The sequence below is a fragment of the Empidonax traillii genome, unplaced genomic scaffold, assembly GCF_003031625.1.
Source record: "Empidonax traillii isolate 1590-97213 ecotype Southwest subspecies unplaced genomic scaffold, ASM303162v1 scaffold398:size1781980, whole genome shotgun sequence".
NCBI lineage: Eukaryota > Metazoa > Chordata > Aves > Passeriformes > Tyrannidae > Empidonax > Empidonax traillii.
The window spans coordinates 797,646-820,248 of record NW_020955591.1 but is presented as its reverse complement, the minus strand read 5'-3'; the positions used below and the strand labels follow the sequence as shown (position 1 = coordinate 820,248).

The 22,603-nt window shown below is 36.9% G+C and overlaps 1 protein-coding gene across 2 annotated transcripts in view; it reads right to left on the bottom strand.

Annotated features, from left to right (window-relative positions):
- PPP2R5C (protein phosphatase 2 regulatory subunit B'gamma) overlaps nt 1-22,603 on the bottom strand; it is a 79,639-nt gene that overhangs the window by 13,856 nt on the left and 43,180 nt on the right. For both annotated transcript variants that reach the window (XM_027893590.1, XM_027893591.1), the window contains 6 exons: nt 14,890-15,089; nt 7,176-7,286; nt 6,496-6,588; nt 6,268-6,398; nt 4,602-4,661; nt 1,961-2,069 (listed from right to left, as the gene is read on the bottom strand). In XM_027893590.1, coding sequence (XP_027749391.1) covers nt 1,961-2,069; nt 4,602-4,661; nt 6,268-6,398; nt 6,496-6,588; nt 7,176-7,286; nt 14,890-15,089 — 704 coding nt within the window. The remainder of the gene's footprint in view (nt 1-1,960; nt 2,070-4,601; nt 4,662-6,267; nt 6,399-6,495; nt 6,589-7,175; nt 7,287-14,889; nt 15,090-22,603) is intronic.

Below are 22,603 nucleotides of genomic sequence, written 5' to 3'. Positions count from 1 at the left end.
ATAAGTTTCTTCTGTAATTTAAAAAAAATAATTATTTGGCAGACAACTTAAACAGAAGGGGAAACATACTTTACCTATCTTCCCCAACCTTCCTATTTCTGCCCTCCCCTTTTTCTGTGTTATAATACAGACACACACGACTTCATGTTTTCTTTTTAGACCTAGCACTTGGCATTTCATCACACTCCATCTTTTCAAACACTGGATTTGAAAATCACAATCTTGTCCTCTAGAGTGCCTTCCACCCGCTAACATTTTTGGCATCCCATGCTGATTTACTATTTTGTATTTCATAACCTAGGATAGATAACAGGGCCTTGAACAGTTGTAAATCTTAGGACTTTTTTATATATGACAACTAATGATAACTATGCATAACAATGTAAACCTGATGCAAGCTGAGGCTGATTTACAGTACTCACCAACCTCAATTCTGAGAATGAAACTGTCAACCTGCGCTTAGATAGTGAATTATTACATCCCTTTCACTCCAGGGGCTGATAGTCCCAAACTAAGTGGGCACTGCACACCTCACAAACTGTTTAACCATCTTTAGGTCTCTCTATTTATGAAGGTTCAGCTGATGACCCATTTCCTTTCCTATTTTTACTGCCTGCTATCCAGAACATCCCTAGGTAGTCTGAGGGATGTGTAAAGATTATTATAGTTACTGTTCTTTGCTATTCTAAAGTTTGTTTGAATTTAACATGGAAATTATCTTTCTCCATGTATATTTGGTATATTTGGCAGCAAATCCTTCTGAGTATCTGCCACTGTTTCCATGTGAATTTTTGTGGGTTTACTCTGGTGTTTCACACACTAAACTCACTTAAAGTACTTTCCCATATCATTCAGTAGGACATGTAAGAGAGGCATCCTTATTGTCACTATCTTGCTTTTACTGATACTGAAAAGCAATGCAAATCAGCTGAAGGTTTTGGAGAATTTGTGGTTTAAGGTGTACAGATAGAGAACAATACATCTCAGGTCAGGAGAAAAGCTAGCAATCACAGATGTCTGCACTAGTTGAGATTGTAAGAAAGGTCTCACTGCACACACCCCAACAGGTTATGTCCATGGCATTAGAAAAAAGAGAAAAAAAAAATCTTTTAAACTGGAGCCTCTCTAGCCTACTACTTCAACAGGAACTTGCCCAGTAGGCAATATCCAAAGCAAATGCTTATAAGCATCTCTAATTGCTAGAGAATTGTAATTACACAAATTGCATACCCATTTTAAGAAAGGGTATTTAAAACTTGGGAGTACTCAAAGTACATAGAAAAAAACTGAACTTTCATATTAAAAAAACAAAAGTTGTGTAACAATCACGGAGAAAATGTCAGCATATCCCAATAATACTGCATTTTCTCACACTGTATGGATTTCCCACTCCTTTAGAAATACTGAATGGAATTAAACTCATCATAGAAAAGATATAGCTGGTTTAAAAGCACGATACTACTCAGATGCCCCCTTTTTTCTGTGTACTTCTAAAAAGATCTATTGAATTAAATAATGATGTCCTAGTTAATTCCCAATTCCTTTCAAAACATCAACAGTTGTAACAAATTTAATTCAGTTGAATTACTTCATGTAGTTTAGAACAGAACATTTATAGATGACATTCATTAAAACTGTACTTTTCTGCAATTTTTTATGTCTAAACATTATAGACAATATCAAAAACTCTCACATTAACCAACTACTACATGTGCTTCATCTATAAACACTACAGTGCTTTTAAAAAATGTATTTATTATATACACATATGCATTCTTTTTAATTTTTCTATCAACATTGTGAAGCACTATAGGTATATAGGTTAAATAAATTCCAAGGCCAATTAACAGGGAAGTGCTGGAGCTTAGAACAGAACCCACACCAGAGTGACTTGAGTTCCCCAGATTCTCCAAACAAGCTGAACAAAACACAAGCATGGAAAGCACCAAACAAAACTTACCTGTGGATGGTAGACACTGAGTGATTTCACTTTGTGCAATGGTAACAAAACCTTCAATAAGAATATTTTGTGCTCTTCTTTTAATGGTAAGGCAAATCCATTAATTATGCTGCCAGGGAAAGAAGTTTAAAAATAAAGATCAGTGACTACACTAAGTCTGCACTACTGTGCAGGATATACCAAAATTCTTGGGTTTAGCACTTGTTTTCCAAAGTTTACAAATGAATAGAATAGTCAAATCGATCTGTCTATCCCTTAACCAAGTTTTTCACAGGTCTCAAAGTCTTCCAAGCAGCATATAACTGTACCTACCCTTCAGAAATCACCCTCACTGTGACCTACTCACTATTCTCAAAGCTCTGAATACAAGTTCCTCCCATCTTCTTCACGGTATTGCTCAATATCGGGTCAATGGCACCTTCACCTAAAACTACAGTACTAAAACAGTGTTTTGTGTCCACTCACTTTGCTAACATTAACATCAGTTAAACATCTAGAATACTATTGCTCATTTACTATTTTAAATCCTATTTTACTGATTCCAAGGCTTTTCTCCTCACTAATAAGGAGAGAAGGCACCTAGGCTGAAGGAACCAGTCAAATGTTTCTTAAAAAACAACATATTAAAAAATTCAAAGTTACGTATATTTCAATCTCAGAAATTAGATGGTATCCCAGAATTAAAGCTTACTAAACAACACTTGCTCACTCTTGCTGTGTTTGCTTAAAGTAACTTCCACTAGCAATGACTGCACAGCTATTTAGACGATGTAAGGTTACTTCTTCTGAAGTCTGTCAGTGCAAAATATCAAAAACCCATTTCAACATCAACATTGCTATGGTGTTCTTGGTACAACTTTCACACACTTGAGAAATAAAAATTAATTTAAAAAAAAAAGTTTCTCCAAGATATTTTAAGGATTGTTAACAACAGAGAGGAACAGAATTTAGGGTAAATTTGGCCTCGAGTGTGAAAGAATTCTGCATTTGTCTTGAAAGATGATTACCAGAAAAAACATAACCACACTAGTAGTTCCCACTGGAAGTGTTCATTTGTTCAGTATTACATAGCACTCAGCAAAGGAAAAGAATGTACTTCAGCATAAAATTCAATTCCTCTCTGCTTCTGCCAAGTCAAACCCCAGAAATCCAACTAAAAACTGTTACTCCTAAGAAGCTCTGTCAACAACACATTGTGTGAAACTCTGTATGGATTGGAAGAATAACCAACACAGAACAGTTACAGCTCAGAAGCCTTATTTAGTTACTAGAAATTTAGATTTGGAAGAATGAGGAGAAAAACCCAAACCAATAACTTAACTTTTAAAATCTTAACACTTAAAGCTAGCCTAATAAAACCAAGAATGAAAAAGTTGGTGACTTAAAAGTAACAGTTTTGAAGATTTAGCTCCATATTTGAGCAGCTTTCCAGAGTCTTCAGTATGTCTTGATGAGTATGATTTGATTATAAGTAATGATGGATATGTAAGCCCTTTAATCATTCAACATTTCATTCAAAATTAAAGAACTATTCTGGAGAGACATAGAGACCTAGAAAATTTTAAAACAGCTTTCCAATTTCAACAGCATTCCAGGCTGCATTAGGAACAGCACTGCCAGTAAGCTGAGGGAGGTGACCCTTCACCTCTGCTCAGCCCTGGTGAGACATCTGCAGTGCTGGGGCCAGCTCTGGGCTGCCCAGGACAGCAGGAATGGACATACTGGAGGGAGTCCAGTAAAGGGCAGTGAAGGGACTGGAGCATCTGACATGCACAGAAAGGCTGAGAAAGCTGTTCAGCCCCAAGAGAAGGCAGAGGGGGATCTCACCCATGTGTACAAATTCATGAAGAAATGGTGTGAAGAGTCAGACTCTTCTCAGTGGTACCCAGTGAAAGAGGCAAAGGGTACAAATTGAAACACAGGATATTTCATTCAAACATAAGAAAAAAACCTTTTTATTGTGAGTGGGGTCAAACAAGGGAAACCATTGCCTAGAAAAGCTGTGGGGTCTCCGCCCCTGCAGATACACAAAGCCTGACCAGATACAACACCAAGCACCCTGTTCTTGACAACCTGTTACCTTTATGTGCAAAGATATGGAAATATCAAAAAGTAACTCTAACTAAGCTTTTAAAGGGTATTAATGTATAAAAAATAGCCAAAAGCCTGCACATGGATTACAGAAACCACCTAACAGAAAACCCACTAGTTTCAGTGAGGCTATCACCTTTAAAAAATATTTGGTTAACAAAAAGAGGCTTCTTAAGTTTCATAACCTTTGCCTCCTTTTTTTACTCACTGTGTATTCAGTGATGTTGAAGAATTTCTGATAAATGTCAACTCACTACATTTTATCTGTATTTGCTTTACAACTAAGAGTAATCACAAGGAACGTAAGCAGAAAATGAGATCTAAAAAACAACATTTAAAAAATTGTCACATCCCAAAATATTGCCAAAAGGTTCAAGTTTTTTCTGTTTCTACTACCTTATTCAAAAATGACTCTCTTTGTTACAGCTCTTACACATGAAACAAAGCCATTTTAAACCTTTTCTCAAATCAATATCTAATCCTCAACTTGATTTTTGAAGTCTGGTCTTAAAACCAAGTGAGTTTAATTAAACAAAACCCCACAACTTACCTTCCCAGTATTTCCAGTAATTCTGCTATGCCATTGTGATGTTCTGTTTCATAAATAAACCTAAATAAATGAAAAGTTTCACTGGGTTACTGCTGAAGAGAGATATAAAAACACCAAGATCCCCATCTAACATAACAAGTAGCCTTGACCTCCCATGTTCTAGTCACTCAACAAAAAGAAAAAAGATACACACACAGAGCGGAAAAGAAACTTTTTGGAAACAGAAATCACGAGCACACAAAGCTGCTTTCAACCCTCACACTTGCTTGCTCTTTCCCCCCACATTTAACAAAGCAGCACATACTTGAGCTTTTCCCAAAACTTGTATTTTATGCCATTTTGATAATGCAAAACTAAACACAACAAATTACGTTTTAAATATTAAAATAACACAAGAGCATCTGGCATAATTAAATGCCAAGACTCAACCTTCTACAGCCAACACAAGCACAGGGTGAGGTGTTCAGTTACTACTTCTTGATCTAAAAAGCTCTTTGGCTTTACAGATCTCTGTGGATACAAAGGTTCTCTAATCAACAGAAGTCAAATCTTAACTGAATTTTGACTAGGCAATCACCTTCCCACCCTTCTTCCCAATCACCTGAGTGTAAATTTGGTGAGAAAGTTCTATGCATATCTTCAGGTAGTTTGCAAAGAGTTATAAAAATTTACACTCGGGAGAAAATAATTCCACTACTTTGAAAGTAATCTTTCATTTAAAAATTTGCCATAGGCTGACATATGAACAGCTACTTTTTATCCAGAATTTCTGAAGTGACTATTTTTAATCCTTAAAGATCCTTCCCACACAATTCAGGACAACAATTCCAAGCAAAACTACAGACAATGATACAAAAAGCTTTGAACTGAATAAATAGGAACATAAAGTTTTAATAGAGATGGCACCGAGGAAGAGGCAGCATTTTGCTATTTTCTTTAAGGGGTACCACCATAAATTCATTTTGGGATGAAGTTGTAGAGAATAAGGGAAGTATGATGGAAGGAGTGTAAGACTGATATACAGCATAGTTATTTGTAGCAAAGAGAAGCAAGTGAAAACCAAATGAACCAAAATGAAAAAATTAAAACAGGTACCATAATCTTCATTCACCCTGCACATAACAGCAGTAAAAATGCACTTCTAAAGATCTTTGACAATACAGTGGATTAATTTTTATCTTCATATTTTTTTTGTCTCAGAGATAATTTTACAGTTCATTCTATGGCAATTAAACCAGTATTTCATGAGAATGAAACAGTACATCTCTATTCCGAGGAAAGAAAAGGCAATAAATATGTTCCTTCAAGCAAATGACATCTCTCAGTAATTTGATTTCAGCTCAATTTCTGCATTATGAAGAACAACACCTTATTAAGGCACTGCTGTAATACAAACACTGCTAGCCAATATGAAAAAAAAAAGCCTCACACAAAGATACCAAGCCACCCAGTAAATAAATAATAACCTAACTCAAATTTCAGCTGCCAAATTAACACCATGTGAAAGACTACCCGAATTTAAATCTCCCAGACTGGTATTAATTATTGTTAGATGTAGCAATATTGGGTATAAACTTACTAAGAATTTTAGAAATTGCTAGCAGCGTCTTAGTGTTTTAACTGCCTACCTGATGACATGCACCACAATACAGAGATGCTGACATACCTATAAAATATATTATTAATTTGTTTCCGGATGTAAGCTCTTAGGCCTAAAAATTTCCCATATATTCTGTGAAGAGTTGTTTTAAGAAAATCTCTTTCACGAGGATCTTCACTGTCGAAGAGCTCTAAAAGCTGCAAAGAGGGAAGAAGAGATGCACTTTAACTGAATCTAATGCATTGTGAAAATAATGTAGAGTTTGAAGTTAAAAATTCTTTTTTTTTACCTCACCTGTAATACAAACTTCTGATCGATATATTTCTTAGCTATATTAGGTTGAAAATCTGGAGATTCTAAAAACCTTAAGAAAAATTCATAAACAAGCTGGAAAAAATAACAAAAAACCAGTATTAGTCTTTTAAACAAGAAACCATTTTATAAGCATCACATTACTAAAATTACTAATTAGTTGCTCAGAACTGCACAATATTTTTAATTATGTTTATCTATGCATCACACAGTAAAAGCTTTGCTCTTGCTCTCCTGACAAATTACAAGAACTTGAGGCCCTTAAACTGCCTGATCTCCATCACTAGATTTTACTCCAATGACACAAAGTAATCTAATATTTATCATGCCCAGAAGTACCAGTTTTAAAAATTCTCTGTTCTTCTCTGTTTGTCACGGTACCTCTGAAAGCTCAAGCTGTGCCAGAGCCAGATCAAAGCATTCATGGTGACAAATGGAAGCTCATTTAAAATCTCAGCAGTTACATCTCTACCACAAGAAACAATGAACCTTTAACCTATCATATAAGCATATTATCAGTTTAAATTCAATAAACATATTTTGAAAATTGCACAATAAAGTACTTGAGATAAATACATGACCTAAAGAATTTTGAGTAAATAAACAATGACTTTAATCTCAGAGTTCTCTTAGACTATGATGTCTTAGTCTCCAAGAAATACCTGTAGATGAGGCCATGCAGCTTCTAAGGTTGGTTCATCTTCCTCTGGATCAAATTCTGCTCCCGTTGGATTGGAAGATGGTGGTAATGTTCGAAACATATTAACTGCAAACTGAAATTACATGTGCCTTTAAGAATTTTGAAACAAACGAACAATTAAAAAAAAAAAAGACTTCAAAGGTGGTTTTGACAAAAAATTCCTTACATGAACTATTTTAATTAACATTTGCAAAAATACAAGCTATATAACACAGCATTCTAAACACTGACGAGCATTCATTCTCCTTTAAACACTTTAGTTAAAGAACACTTTTCCATGCCATACTCTTTAAAGCACAAAGCTACTGTCAGGATGTGTTTTATGAGGATATTGCTCTGATGTCTCTACACAAGACATGGTTTAAAAGCCCAAGCAAATGGGCTTATATAAAATGTTTATACAAACATTTCGACACATACACACTTTATAAGGCCTTGCAGCAACTGGCGAAAGTAGAAGTCAGAAGCAGAGATGGAAATCAAAGATTACTCACAACTATTCTCTGTAAAATATTATTGGTTTTATTTTACACAGTGGCTGTACACACACTGAAACACTTCAAAACCAAATTCCACAACTCCTCCCACCCAGTGGTATTTCTCTTAAACCATGTCCATATACCTGATGTCACAGGAGCACTGAAGGGGGAGAAACACACATCCTAATCCTTACACCTTTCACTTTTTTCTGAATTCTCAACCCCCTGAAAAACATTTAGCATCCTCATGGAAGTGGAGCAGTCTATAAAGATGAATTGCTTTTCAAGTTGTTGATACACACATATATTTTTGTGTTTCCCAGTGCTTGTGTACATTTGTACTATGGATGAATCAAAGCAGTATCCTTCACAAACCCCTTAGACATGAGGAGAGTTTCCAAGTCCATAACAAAGAAAAAAAAAACCCACAAACATTCCCTGTCATGTGGAATGAAAACTTTTTTAAGAGGTCCTGTTTTTGACAGAACCAATCACCCCATCACTAAATGCACGTAGCTTGTTGTTTTTTTGTTTGTTTTGTTTTGTTTTTAGATAAAAATATATAAATACAAATAATCCCCCAAAAAATTTTACATCATTTTTAGGAATAAATTTAACACGCATTCTCAAGAGTAACCTTACCTAGAGCGGTGCAGTGGTTTTAAAAGATTTATTTTCACCTGGAAGGACAGCCAGCAAAACCAGCTGGCTTCATTGTGGATATGAATGGAACAACTTGCTAGTGTTGCAAACAGTTGTTCTCATACCTGAGGGGTTAATTAAAACTTTCCTGTGTGTGCAAGTTGGGGGTTACTGTGCAAGTTGTGTGGTTTCTGCGCATTGCAGTAAGAAAACCTGAGAAAGGTTATCTGTATAGCCTGTCAGTACTGAGAAGAAATGAATTCCTCAATCCCACTTGCAATCCAGAGTGTTCAGTAAAGGCACAGTCACTGGTATGACACAACCAATTTGCTGAGTGAGTAGAAAAACGTCATCTATTTAGCTACACAAGTGCTCAATAGAGACTTTCCTGTTGTGTGTTGTTGCTTACTCATCACCCATCCAGTCCCAAGTAGTCTAAACTTGGTTTTATATGGAATAGAAAAAAAAATAAAGATCAATTCAAATTGGTATATGGTCTCAAACAGCCTCTGCTTCAAAGTGATTCTTTAATGCCCCAGTCTCTCAGCAGCTTGAACACACTGCACCAGATGGAGAAGGCTGCCAAAATAAATCCACAGGGGTGGGCTGTCCTGACTCTTTGCAGCAACTGAGCAGATTAAGCCCCATAAAGAAATTCTCTTCAAGTCTATTTCTTCTTACAACACTGAAGTAAATTCTGTTTTCAAATACACAGATCATTTTGTGTTTATGAAAATACTAAGATATTTTAAAATAAATTTTGGTAAACACTTGCTCACAATGAGAATGGTGACTACACCAAATAGAGAGCTATATCCTGCACAAAACTGATACATCAAATCAGCTGCAGCTGGCTGCACTGAGCTTCAGCATAAGGTATATACAGGCTCCATCCTAAATATACATCACAAGTACTGGGAAGAGTTAACCTGCACATTGTTATTGATATGCTATTGCTGTGACAGACTGGAGGTGTCTTTTTGCAAGCATTTAAAGAGGAAATGTACCTCAAGATTTTCAAGTCTGGCAAAGTAAGAGACAACAGGGCAGAGAAGCTGATTTGTCAAGAAAATGAAAATTCTTTGTAGAAGGCTATGTCATCAGGAGCAGCAGAAACATTTACAGAGCCTTTGCAAGAAAATCAGTTCTTGGCTCAGCAAACATGCCAGTAAAGGGCATCTCCAGGACCCGCTAGAAAGATCCCTCCACTGGCACTTGCACAGAACTGAATGCCTCATTCGAGGATGAAGTAAATAAAATGTTACTTTGCATCAGTTGAAAGGTTCTTATGCCTTCAACAAGTACAGCTCAATTTAAGGAAAAAAACCCCCTAAACCTCACAAGTTTGAGTTTACTTATAATGTAGCTATTCAGGATGCAAGGTAAATTCCAACATCACATTTAAAACCTATTATTTATTCTAAAATTTCAGTCTTTATGGATGTTCAAATTCTCTCACACATAATAACCACATGTGTGATACGTTTTTATTGAGGCTTTGGTGGCTTTTTTCTTTTTCTTGGTTGGCTGTTGTTTTTTTTTAAAAAACAGCATCACAGCTTTTGTGCTGATCATTTGAAGATTATTAGTAAGCTCTGAAGGATTAAGCTGTCTCAGTTTAAAGATGCTTCTTTGCAGAAGAATGCATTCCACCCATCTTTGGTGGGATTCTGGGAAAAGCAACAGAATGCCATATTTCCCTCTTCACATTCTGACTTCTTCTCATTAACACCTCCATTCCCAGTTTAAAATAAAGCTGTGAACTACCTATTAACTGGCAGGGCCAAGGAGCATAAGCATGTGTTGTCCTGTCATCTCACATGTGACAGATGGCAGAGCAGACAGTGGGAGGCAGTATCAAACTGCATCAGCTAAATCTGCAAGGTGTACATTATATTCCTATGAAGGAAAAGTCATCCTGATGCTCTGTTTTTCATCATAATATTCCTTCATTCCAACAGCTGAGATGTAGGCTTGATACACACGAAGACTGGTATATCAGAGTAATTACTATTTCAGAGAATTAAAAGTAAAGCTGACATTTTTTCATGTTCCCCTTTTAAAAACCATGGACACCAAACAACTAACCACAAATACAGTGAAGATCTACAATCATCAGTGGTCTTCCAGGAAAACAAACCCAGGAAGTCTAAACTCAATACATAAAACTTGCAAGTGTTGTAAAGTAAATAGTAGAATAATCAGAATTTTTTAGATAAGAAAGTCCCAGGTTCCCACTATAAGGCAGAAAATCTGGGACATGTAAGGTGTTAGCAACAAAGTTTTGCACATTTTAGTTTTGAGAATAGCAAATAGAAATATTTAAAACTCACAGAGTATTTTTTTTCCATGAGCAGTGGAACCAATGAAGCCTGATTTGATCTGTTTTGCATTTTATATCCTTGACCAGCAGAATACAAAACTGCTCAAATCAAGCTGCAGCATCTCTCAGTAAAGGCACAAACCCCAAACTCTCTTGTCTACTAAGCCACTGAAATTTAGGAACATTTACAATGAATTAGTATCAGTGACTCCTTTACCTTTCTGTCAAATGGCTAATCTTTTTTTAACTTCTCAGTCTTTTGACCAAACAGACAAGACACAAGCTGTAAAGCCCAATTTCCTCTAAGGCCAATTTCCCACAGAAGTATAAATAAACATAGCATAACTTAAAAACATTCCCCTCCCCAGTTCCCCTTCTATCCACAAAATCCCACAAGCCACCCCAAATTTATGAAGCTTGAGTCTTTATGAAAACTGGGCTAGTGAGCTAAGATTCTCTCTGTGCTGTTAGCACTGACAACATTTGTCTTCAAAGGACATAACTTAGGAGGATGGGAGAACACAAAAAAAAAAGGAAAAGCAAACAACTTGAATTTTTACCACTTTAGAGATATTTGCTGTAATGGTAGTCAAGCACCCTATTTTTCTGGTGATCCTTTTCACAAAATACTAGAGAACATTTTCAAGCAAGCAAGCATCACACGTATCATTACACATTTTCTCCTGCTTTCTGCTGAGCAGCCTGATGTGAACAGCTCAGAACAAAGAGCTGTATAAACCGAAAGTCTGTGCCTTCTGTACTCACGTGACTGCAGCCAACCTAACAGCTAAACAGAGCAACAAGTAGCACACCTCTATTCACAGCAACATCTGTTATTCTAGACCAAAGATAACAGTAAGAGACACAAAACACCACGCCTGCAAGCTCTCTCAAAAAAGAAATAAATCAAGCTCCCATGGGTATAACTGAGCAGGTAGTTTTAATAATGCATGAGAAGCTGCAGTGAAAACCACTTCAGTTGCTGAATAAAATTAGATCTGTTCCTACATGTAGTATCAAGTTAAAAATGCAGCATTAGTCTATGTGCTTCATAAAAATCATCTACAAGTATCTTCATCATTACTAAGGAAATTATTGTGGGAGCTTAGAAATAAGCTCATATTTAGAAATAAGTCACATTTATACTCTGTTGATCTACTTCTTTCTCAGAACACTAAAACCCTGAACATCTCCATATCTACTGCTGCCCCAGCCTCCTCTCAGCTCTCCTCAATACCCTCTGGCTGGCTAGATAGGGAAGTGAATATTAGTATTAATGTTCACTTTCACAGTTCCTCTTAAAACAATCCAGGTACTGCCCATCCTGCCCCGAGCATTAATTTGAGTCTGTATTCTACACAGTTAGCAATTGTCACCAAGTTCTACAAATCTAACATCCTAATATTCTGACAAACTAGTGCACAACAGAATACTCTCATAAAGCCCTGCTTTCTTCAAAAGCCAACTTAAAAAGTACACATTCCTTTCCAAAAAAGAATTTTTAAGGGATGCTTTTCATTAAAAAAAAAAAAAATCAGACATTTGCCTACATGTCTTAGTTTTGAGAGGAGGTATCTACTTATATTATACCTGAGAAATGGAACTTGTTATATAAGCAGTTAATGAAAACATTTCCTTTCTCATCACATCTTTGCTTAGAAATATAAAAAGAACTTGAAGGACATGTCAGCTGGCTCTTTGAGGGAGAAAGGAAAAACACTCTTGAATCCACTCTGGAGAGAAACATTAAATCCATCTTAGAAATTAATTTCCTGTAACTTTTGAAGAGGAGACTTAGGTTTAACACTAAATTATTAACTAAGCCAGTAAATGAATATATAACTTAAAGACAAGACTTCACTGGTGGGTGGAAGGACATGACACAAGCACAAGGAATTATAAAGAATAAAAGAGAATCAGATTATAAAGACAAGATCTCTTGTCAGAGCGAAAGAACATTTGAAGCTTTGGGAAAGGAAACATATTATTAAACAGGTATTACTATTAAGCAGGTAACTTGTGAAATTCATTGCCCTAAGTGATTGGCCTACATAATATGTTAACAAAACCAAACAGAACTCAGACACACACACACACATATATATATATATAATGTACATATACATACAGACACAAACAAGTAACCTCCAAATTGTGAAGACTGGCAGAATGGCACAGCAAATTTCTAATTTCTGTGCCAACTACCAACTCCACAAGCTTCCCAAACTTATGAGAACCATTCTCAATTCTGGGTATTTCTTAATCACTCATGATTTTACTAAAAATGCTACTCCTTCTTAACATAATTCAGTGGTAGTAATTCAGCACATAACTTTTCAGTGTCTCTTGGGAAAGTTTTCAAGCACACAAGGAAATTAGATTTATTTTTCCTTAAAGTCCACACAGTCAACCCAAATGTATGGCCAGAACTTAGCAAACATACACCTCAATCTACACATACATTCCTGAAAGAAAGGTAATGATAATACTACTCCAGGAAGAATATAGCTGCTTCATTAGATGATCAAACAAAAAAAAAAAAAACCCAGAACTTAACCTCAAAATACCAGTCACTGACAGCATCTCTCACAGTATTAAGTCCCATGCAAGCAAACCCCATACCCTTCAGAGCCTTGCACATAGAAAGCATTTTAAATTCACTGAAAGAACAGATGCTATGCTACCAGCCAAACCCTGGCAATTAAGGTAGCAGCCAAATTTTGCTGCAAGATTTCTTAAATCGACCAAAGTGCAGACTTATTAGCATTAGTTGCATCTGAAAGCAAAGAAAGTATATATTGTCCTCAGCCAAATATACTCTGGCCATAAATGTTTGATGGAAGATAACTGCCTGCATTTCATCACTTGTGCCTGCATTAAGACTTCCTGCTCAGAGCAAACACTGACACAAATGTCTGACATCGGTATTCAAGAACTCATCATGAACTCCATTTAACCCAAATGAAGTCTCAGCAAGCTTAATTCTCTTTCATATCTCTCCTTTCATCAGTGTCAAGTATTCCAAAACAAGCAATCAATTAGAAAAAAAACAGAGACATAAATAAGCTATCAAACATGGGAAAAGCCATGATCCCACATCTCCTCATTAACCATCCTCAATGTTTTGGGTGCTGGCATCCAGAGTTATGCATAAGCCTCATATACTCAGAAGTTCTCATGAAAATAACTTCTGTATCAGCAAACACTTATAGCTGATTTAGATAACAATCTTCAGAATAAGCAACATCTTTCATGCTATAAATCCTTGGAATCTTTGAAGAAGCTTCAAAGTCTACAATCTGCAGGAGGACCTCTAAATTTGTTGAAGTTCATATTTATGTTAGAGGAGCACTGTTTTCTCAGCCCCTGAAAGTTCACCCTAAGCTATAAAGTCTCAGGAAAAACCATCATGTTACAGGGGGTAAAGAGTTTCTTGTAGGCTTATTAGTCAGAAATTTCAAAAGATACTTTCTGTTCTCAGGGTACTGCTGACAACAGCTACACACCTCAATCCAGCTGCTACTGCAGGCAACTGGTGTCTCATCAGCACAACAAGAGCTGAAAGACTCTTGCTGTGGTTTTGTGGCCTCCTCTGGGGTGAACTTACACATGGTAGAAAAATAAACCAGGTCTGGCTGGCTGGGATTTGGATAGTGAGAAGGGAGAAACAATGCAGGTCTGAAAGGTACATGCAGCTTGTTCCAGCAGATTCCTCATCTGCTGTACTGTGTATTTAATGAAGTCTGACTCATTTTCATCTCTGAACACAGAATAAAATCAAACTCTGAATAGCATTACGTAAGAGTAAGTGTCAAGCTTGCACAGGTAATCTTATTCCTAATCTTATAATTTTTTCAAATTTTCAGTTTTACAATCTATATTTTCTTTTAACAGCTAGATATATTTGACTTCCCTCCCCATTTTTATTGACACCTATTTCAAAACAGATTTGTGGGGAAGAAAAGCAACTTTTTTTTAAAATATGACATTTAATTTTTACAAACTTAAACCATAAGCTAATTCTGCTTCACACTTGTGTCTAATTTCTATCTTACAAAGAGAGGAATCGACACTGGTGATGGGATGTCAAAGCCCTGTTATTATTTTGCAGATGTGCAAACACAGTCGATCTTTTTTTAAGATTTCAGTAAAATTTATTGGGATAAATTGATACAGCTGAAGAAACAACCCTGCATTATAAAATAAGAAGTTCTCATTGTTAAATCACTTACCATATGTACTACTTCAGGGTAAATAGGTTCTGTAATCACATTGCGATTGTGTGTGATATATTCTACCATTTCACTTAAAGCTGCTCGTTTTACTTCCTTCCACTTTAGGTCACTTAGTGGATCAGAAACAAAGTCAAAAAGTACACAACATTGTCGTAACTTCTGGATAAAGAGCTTTTCTTGATCCGCAGGAGGAACATCTGAAAAGTAAAAATAATTGGTTATAAATGATCCTGTAGTGGATTTCCTGAAACACAGGTATAGCAGTGTTTAAGAATACAAGCAAACCTTCTAAATCTTTGCACAACTTTCGGGAATATAATGGTCTAGACCACGAACCCCAGTGAAACACGCTGTACACGACAGGCTGATTTAACGAAATTGCAGCAGTGATGCATAGTTGCCCTTGCCAGAAATAGATACTGCATGGAAAAAGACACACTTGAAGAAAATGCCAGCATGTGCTTTGTTTTTTGCTTAAGTAATCCCATGAGCTGTTAAAATGACTGATGCATATGAAATTACAGATTATACACAGCAAATACTTTCAGGATCAGAACCTAAATTTTCAATATTTAGGAAAAACTGTAATAACTGGTCTGTGGTAAAGAAAGCAGTACCATATTTTGATAGCAGCAGAAATTCCTGTCCAGTTACCATGGCCACTTGACTACAGCACTAAGACATGAAATGTGAACATAATACAGAAAGTCTACATAAATCTACACCACAAACCATTTTATGTTTCTGCATAATGACTTTTTCATTGTTAGATATGAACCACTAAGGCAGTAATAGCATGTTATGAAAGAGTAGGACTGGATTGACTTCGTAAATAGTTCTGCAGTTTACTCCCACTTCTTCCAGTTGATGACTTTTCTTTTTCCTTAGAGTATCATAAAATGCTAAAATTTTCTTACAGAAGCAGTAAGAGCTACCATCAAGTATTTCAAGTGGTATTACTGAATATAAGCACACACAATCTAACACACGTATGTACAATTTCAATAAACTCAATGTGCAACATATCTACAGTCCAGTTGCTTAGTTAAATATGAGTTGCTCTCCTTCTAAGTGCCTGACAAACTTCTCTTTATGATAGCAAAACCTGGAATAGCTCCTCTCTCTTCAAGAGGAGTTGCTTCCAAAAGTATTTTTGTTATAATAAACCTGGAGGACATATTTGGCTTAAAACAGCTGGCTTTTTTTTTTTTTTTTCAAGTTACATACACTGAATTGCTCTGAAGATTAATTCCAGTAAAAAGCCCCATATAGTAATAGCCCTGAAGAAGACAGAGAATAAAAATGTAGCATACATGAAAGAAACCACAACCAGTTACAGACTTCAGTGTCAGCAAGACACCTGGACAGCGCAGATGTCAAGAAGTAGAAAGCAGGTGCTAGATGACAGATGTCTCTAAACAGAGGGAAAACTTTCTGACAAATAAACCAAAATTCCTGTCTAGTGTTGTGAACAGAGCCACAAGAATTTTGTATCTGAGTACACATGCTTTTGTTTATTTGGATTAAAAACTATAGTAATGAATAATTTCTCCTGAGAAAACAACAACAAAAAGTATTTAATCAAGCAGTTTGCATGCTGAAAGCCAGCCAAATTTATGATCTGAATGTAAAAAGTCTCAGACATACAAAGTGGTTGGAGTGGTAAACTTTTCCCATCTAATTGTAAAATGGAAAGTGGTTCAACCTGAAGCATAACAACAGTTACACACAGGGATACCTGTGCTATGAATGTACACTCCACAAAATCCAAAGCCTAAATACAGACTATAATTATACAAGTAATGGACATACAATTAGAGTGATTTACAGTACACTAACCTTAAAGGAGAGGAAGCATTAAAGATGTAATTACCACTAATCAGGAAAGTTAAAGACTGACAACCACGAGGGTCAAGAAACACCCTCAACAAGGCAAGAGACCTCCCTCGCCATTTATTCTGAAGTCATTGTATCTTCGTCATCCTCATTATTCCATTTGAGAGATCTTTATACAGACTGAGAACCTTACATATTTCTAAGGAACTGTGTTTTGTTTACTCGGGTGTGATAGATCCTCCTGCTCTGGGAGTGTTCACACACAACTTCCAAGTGTCCAGACCTCACATCTCTTCTGCTGCTTGTCTGGAGTACTTGCCATGAAACCAGGATTATCCTCCCTTTTAAGGTTTGAAAGGCTGATTGCAGCATGACAGGAGATGGGAGGTGGTTAAGCAGCTGAGTTGAGTAGGCCAGAATTTTTGTGCAGAGCATGTATGCACAACTGCAGAGCAGCTCTGAGACACCCTGACAAGCCATTTATCCTCAGCCACGTGCCAGGGACTATCTGGTTATGTTCTTTCAGTTAACTGCATTGTGATTTCCAAATCACCTTCCACTTCAATTAAGCAAAAAAAGCCTCACTTCCAGCGCTTAAGTTAACTGACATATTTGAAGATAATGCCATCAGGTAAAAAATTTCCTTACTTGTGCAACTCTGGTGCCCCATTCCCTAATGACTATGGGAAGGCCACAGTTATGCAGGAGCTACTCCTTAAAATTACACTAGAACTGACATTTGGAGCTATTCACTGAGCAATGTTTAAAAAAACCCCAAACCCAAACCAACCAAATCACCCCCCCCCCAATCAAATCAAACCCCATATATTCCACTCCCCCCCCCCAGTTGCTAGCCACTATTTACATAATGTTCACAGAACTTGTTTCTAAACAGTAGCACAAGAATAATCTTAAGACTTTTTATTCACTCCAAACACTTATCCCTTATCACTACTCACACTTCAAATGAGGACCATTTCTGGTCTTCTACCGGAACAGAAGCACAGTTCTTCAGAATCACAAGAGAGCTCAGTCTCACATTTGGACTGAATGTCCAGCAATTCCTGACACAGATCTACACAAACATTATTACATCATATTTTGTGCCTAAACTTGCATCATTTATCCCACTGTCCTTTCTCTAGGATAGAAACATATACTGGAAAAAGTACCAAAGGAAGGAAGGTGCTACAACAGCAAGGTCTCTGGACTGAGGGATCAGCCTTTTGTCTTGTTTGGGTTTTTCAAAGACTTTTTCCTTGCAATCCCAGTATAATTGTTAGATCAAGTTGCACAATCTACAGAGATGCAAGCTCTACCCCTTCTGTTTTAACACAGCATTGATAGAGAAATAGCTATTCAGTTAACAATTTTCAACATCATCTTAGACTGTGGTCTTGCCATGAACTTGTCTATATACTGATGATTATATAACAAGTTACCTTCCACCATATCATTGACACCAGCTGTGCTTTTATATCAGACTAACTAGACCAGTGCCTCTGAAAGGCAGCACTTTCAGTCCATACTGCTGCTTGAAACAGCCAGGCAAAGATCAGGTACTCAGCTACCAACTGCCTTAGCAGAACACAAATGATTGTCCGGAAAAGCTTTTAATTAAACACAACTTTGTATGGAAACTGATTCCTTGGAAGCTTCAGGTACGCCTTCAGCCATTCTTACTGTGAGTTAAAGGTAAATGAGCTCACTGCCAACAGACTTCACCCAGGTAACTGTTCTTATTCTCACTTGCTTCTCAGCCAGGATGTGGCATCATTTTACAACCAGGAGTTACCAGCAAACCACAGCCCTCTGAGAAGGCACCATCTTTTTGCAAATCATGATTTTCCATCTTCATGTTAAAACAAATTATGCCTGGTTTAAGGAAACTAGAAAAAGTAAAAATAAACCAGAAGAGACTGAAGTTCAGGCTTTAAGTGCCTGAACACAAGTTCAGTATTCTATGACACATGAATATTTGTGCACTGTAGGACTGTAGAGAACTTACTGTTCTCTGGATAACATTTTTTGATGTTCCTTCAAATCTAAAAATTAGATTTTTAGTTTTGTGTTGCAATTGTGACATCACTGGGCACTGGTGATTGATCTCTCTGCCTTTTTCATTGAAGTCCATTTTTCTCTGACAACAGCGTAACTTTACAGTTGCTGAACGGAGGTCAAAAGGCAAAGCAGAATAAGTAGGTGAACCAGAGATGTCACACAAAACAGCTGTTTTTTGGTACAGATTGGAACTGAAATAAAGCTAGAAATTTCAAGTTTTAGGTCATGTCCTCACACAAAGAACAGTTGATATAATTTCTACAAACCCCACAATCTTTGGTCAGTAAACCTCACTATGTTACATCACTTTGAAGGCAGAAAACAAAGAGACATGGTTGATAATATGCAGAAAATACACACAGAAGAGAAAATTCATCTCAGCTGAGTGAACACTTTTTTGCTCACACATAAAGGCTTGGCAGAGGCATCAGTTTTTCTTGGCTGACAGGTCCCCATTTCCTTGAAAGAAAATAGGCTCTTTTTTTTTCTTTAAAACTATCAGATGCCCACAGCTACCAATGAGATTATGGGCACACATGGTAAATAAAGCTCCTCTCATTCTGAACGGGCAGCTAGATTTTTTAACACAGAAACACACACAGAAGTTTAAGGCAAGGAATACACAAACAGCCACAAAAAGGAGAAGGAGCGTGTGCAAAAACAAGGTCATAGAAGAAGAGACTAAAAATCACACGCTAAAAGTAACTGCCTTAAGACTCTGGTGTAGAGCAAGAGTCCAAGCATGTCAGCAGATGTCTCTTGCTCGCAAGTAGACAATATATCTTGTGAAAAAAACCTAATGAAGGACTAAAATTTTTAATGATACAGAAAAACAACTTTTAACTGTCTACCATGGTGTTACCCAGAATATATCTCTAAATATATTGGTAACAGGTCCCTTCTGCTGGTCAAAAGCATATATATTTGAAATTAGCGTTTCAAATTTCATGTTCATTGGCAAAAAAAAAAAGCAGCATTAAAGCTTCAGTGAAGCTTTGTAATTGGCACTATACAGTTGTACTTCAACAAGGGGAATCCAATATCCTGCAATGATTTCTTAAGACATTCCAGTTGACAGTACCATGGCAGCATTTTTTCAAAGAACAGAGCTCAGTATCTTGAGTAAGAGAAATAGAAATTGCCAGACATGAAGGCAGAGGAACTGTGAAGTACAGAAAAAAGAATATTATCTGTCAAAACACAGATTTACCAGAATTAGCATTTTTTTTCCAGAACCAGTGCTCAAGTTCTTAAAAATGAAAAAAAATCAGAAAGAAACTAGAAAAATATTACAAAAGCTGTTCTAACATTTGAGAAAATTCCATTTAAAATATTCTAATTCAATGTGTGAAATACTATTCTGGAATAATTTTCACTGCATTTCTATTACTTGACAAAGTCTTTGCAGTTTTCACTGATTTTGCTGAAACCTTGATGACAATAATTAATACTAATTAGAGATGACACTCTCCCAGTTAACAGTATTCTATTCTTATATGTGATATTGGAAATAAGTGGGTGGTACGTGAAAGAAAACTTCTAATTCATGCACGGAAAAGCTTATTTAAAGCTATTATTTCTAGCAGCACATAAAAATAAACTCAAGGAATACAAGAAAGTACTATAATTATATACAATACATTTTATACTATAACTAGCAACCCTAGCAGTGGGAGTCTGGCTGCAGATAAATCAATGCAGGCAAGACGTTGTAGGGATACACTGGGCTAGTGAATACATAGAACATACTGCTGTTTATACTGTTTTATTTGGAACATTATTGACCCTGCAGAAGCATTCCTTTGCCAAAAGAAATGCTTAAAACAAGAGAAATGACCACAGCAACCAAAGCCACAGGAACACTCATGGAAAAAGAGTCCCTGTGTTAGTCTCAAGAGAGCATCATATATAAACATTTTAGTGGCAGAGAGGAGGAATAGACTTCCACTCTTTAGCTCACTATTGAAGATAAAGGGATGCACATGTCAGTGAAGTATCATAAAAGAATGGAGGCTCACTCTAAAAGAATTGAGCTGTAAGTTTAAGTCCTCCAACTACCATGTAAGATACCTGTAAACATTCCTACAGAGTAGTTATCAATGTCTTTTTTTAAACACTTAGAACATTTCACATCAGAAACAGGCACTGAAGATTAGACAGACTTTCCTTCTGATCTACAACAAGCTCACGATTCCCAAACAACTCCTAAACAGTAATTAAAAATATTTTACAAGCACTTAGAGCTTCCATAAGGATTACAAGAAAACACTCACTATTCCAACCAGCTATTATAATAGTAAAGCTCCTTTGTTCAAGGCCATAAGAAGGGTAGGTGGATGCAGGAGGGAAGTTCACAACCTCAAGCAGTACTTGGTCATCCAACTGAAACTTCCAAAGTGTGACCCTCGCCTGCATCAGCTACTTTTGTGCAGCCCATGATGATCCAGGCACTCAGGAGAGGGGGGATGAGAACCAGCTGTAATCACAGGCTAATGTCCATGTCTTCGCATTCAGAGAACTGAGCTGCTGCTGCTGCTGCCAGAAATACCTTTTGGGTGTTCTTCAGGTAACAGAAATTTGTAATTGAAAAAAAACCCTCTGCTTTTCATTTTTCTGCATTTGGAAAAATTGCACTGTTCCCAACTGCTGCTGCTTCATACTTGGTAACACACCTGAAAGACTGACACCCAAAATATGATAACTACTTCCCCAAATACTGATAGAAATTAAGGTTTTAAAACTAATCCTTATCACGTGTCCAAATCTGGAGTCTCCAACACAGGAAGGACATGGACCTGCTGAAGTGAGCCCAGAGAAGAGCGAGGAAGATGCTTAGAGGGCTGGAACATCTCATCTACGAAAACAGGATGAGAGAGCAGGGGTTGTCCTGGATAAAACAAGAACCTGGGGAGACCTTACAGCATCTTTTAGCACCTAAAGGTGCTACAAGAGAGCTAGAGAGGAACTTCTTACAAGAGCTTGTAGGGATAAGACAAGGGGTAAGGGCCTTAAACGGAGAGAGGTCAGGTTTAGATTAGATTATTAGGAAGAAATTCCTTACTGTGAGAGTGGTGAGGCACTGGTACAGTTTGCCAGAGAAGTTGTGAATGCCCATCCCTGGAAGTGTTCAAGGCCAGGCTGGATGGGGCTTTGAGGAACCTGATCTAGTGGAAGGTGTCCCTGCCCATGGCAGGAGGTTTGGAACTGGATGATATTTAAGGTTCCTTCCAACCCAACCCATTCCATGATATGACTGAATGATTCAGAAGTGGGGAAGAGGGAGGCAAGAGCAACATGATGGAATTCCTTAGGGTACACAGCATTTAACATTGCTGGTTTCCACATAAAGAAATCTCTTGGCTAAATTTTCATTCAAAAGAGCGGCTTTTCATTGGATTATGAGAATTTTAAAGTAATATTTTTTCCATGTAATGGAAAACAACCCAAAAGGCAAGGGCTGTTAGAATCAAATGAGTCACTGTCAGACTAATTAAACAGCAACTAAAAAAAAAATAAAAAAGACACCCCTGCAAGAAACCCACTTGATTCAGAGAGCCTGAAAGGACTGAGAAGCATGCGTTTTGTCAGTCCTGGAGTGGAGCTAAAAACAGGTGCTTTACAATACTAATCCCCTCTGAAAGCTCCAGTCCTTGGGGAATCCAGTGCTGGTGGCAGCTATCTCCCAACTACAAGATTACACTGTGGTTTTGAGGATAGAGGAACTAAGTAATGACATTTAACTGTCAAAGATTTAAGATGGGAGATTTTAAGGACTGACTGATAATGAAATAGAAGAAAAGCCTGCTGTCATTTT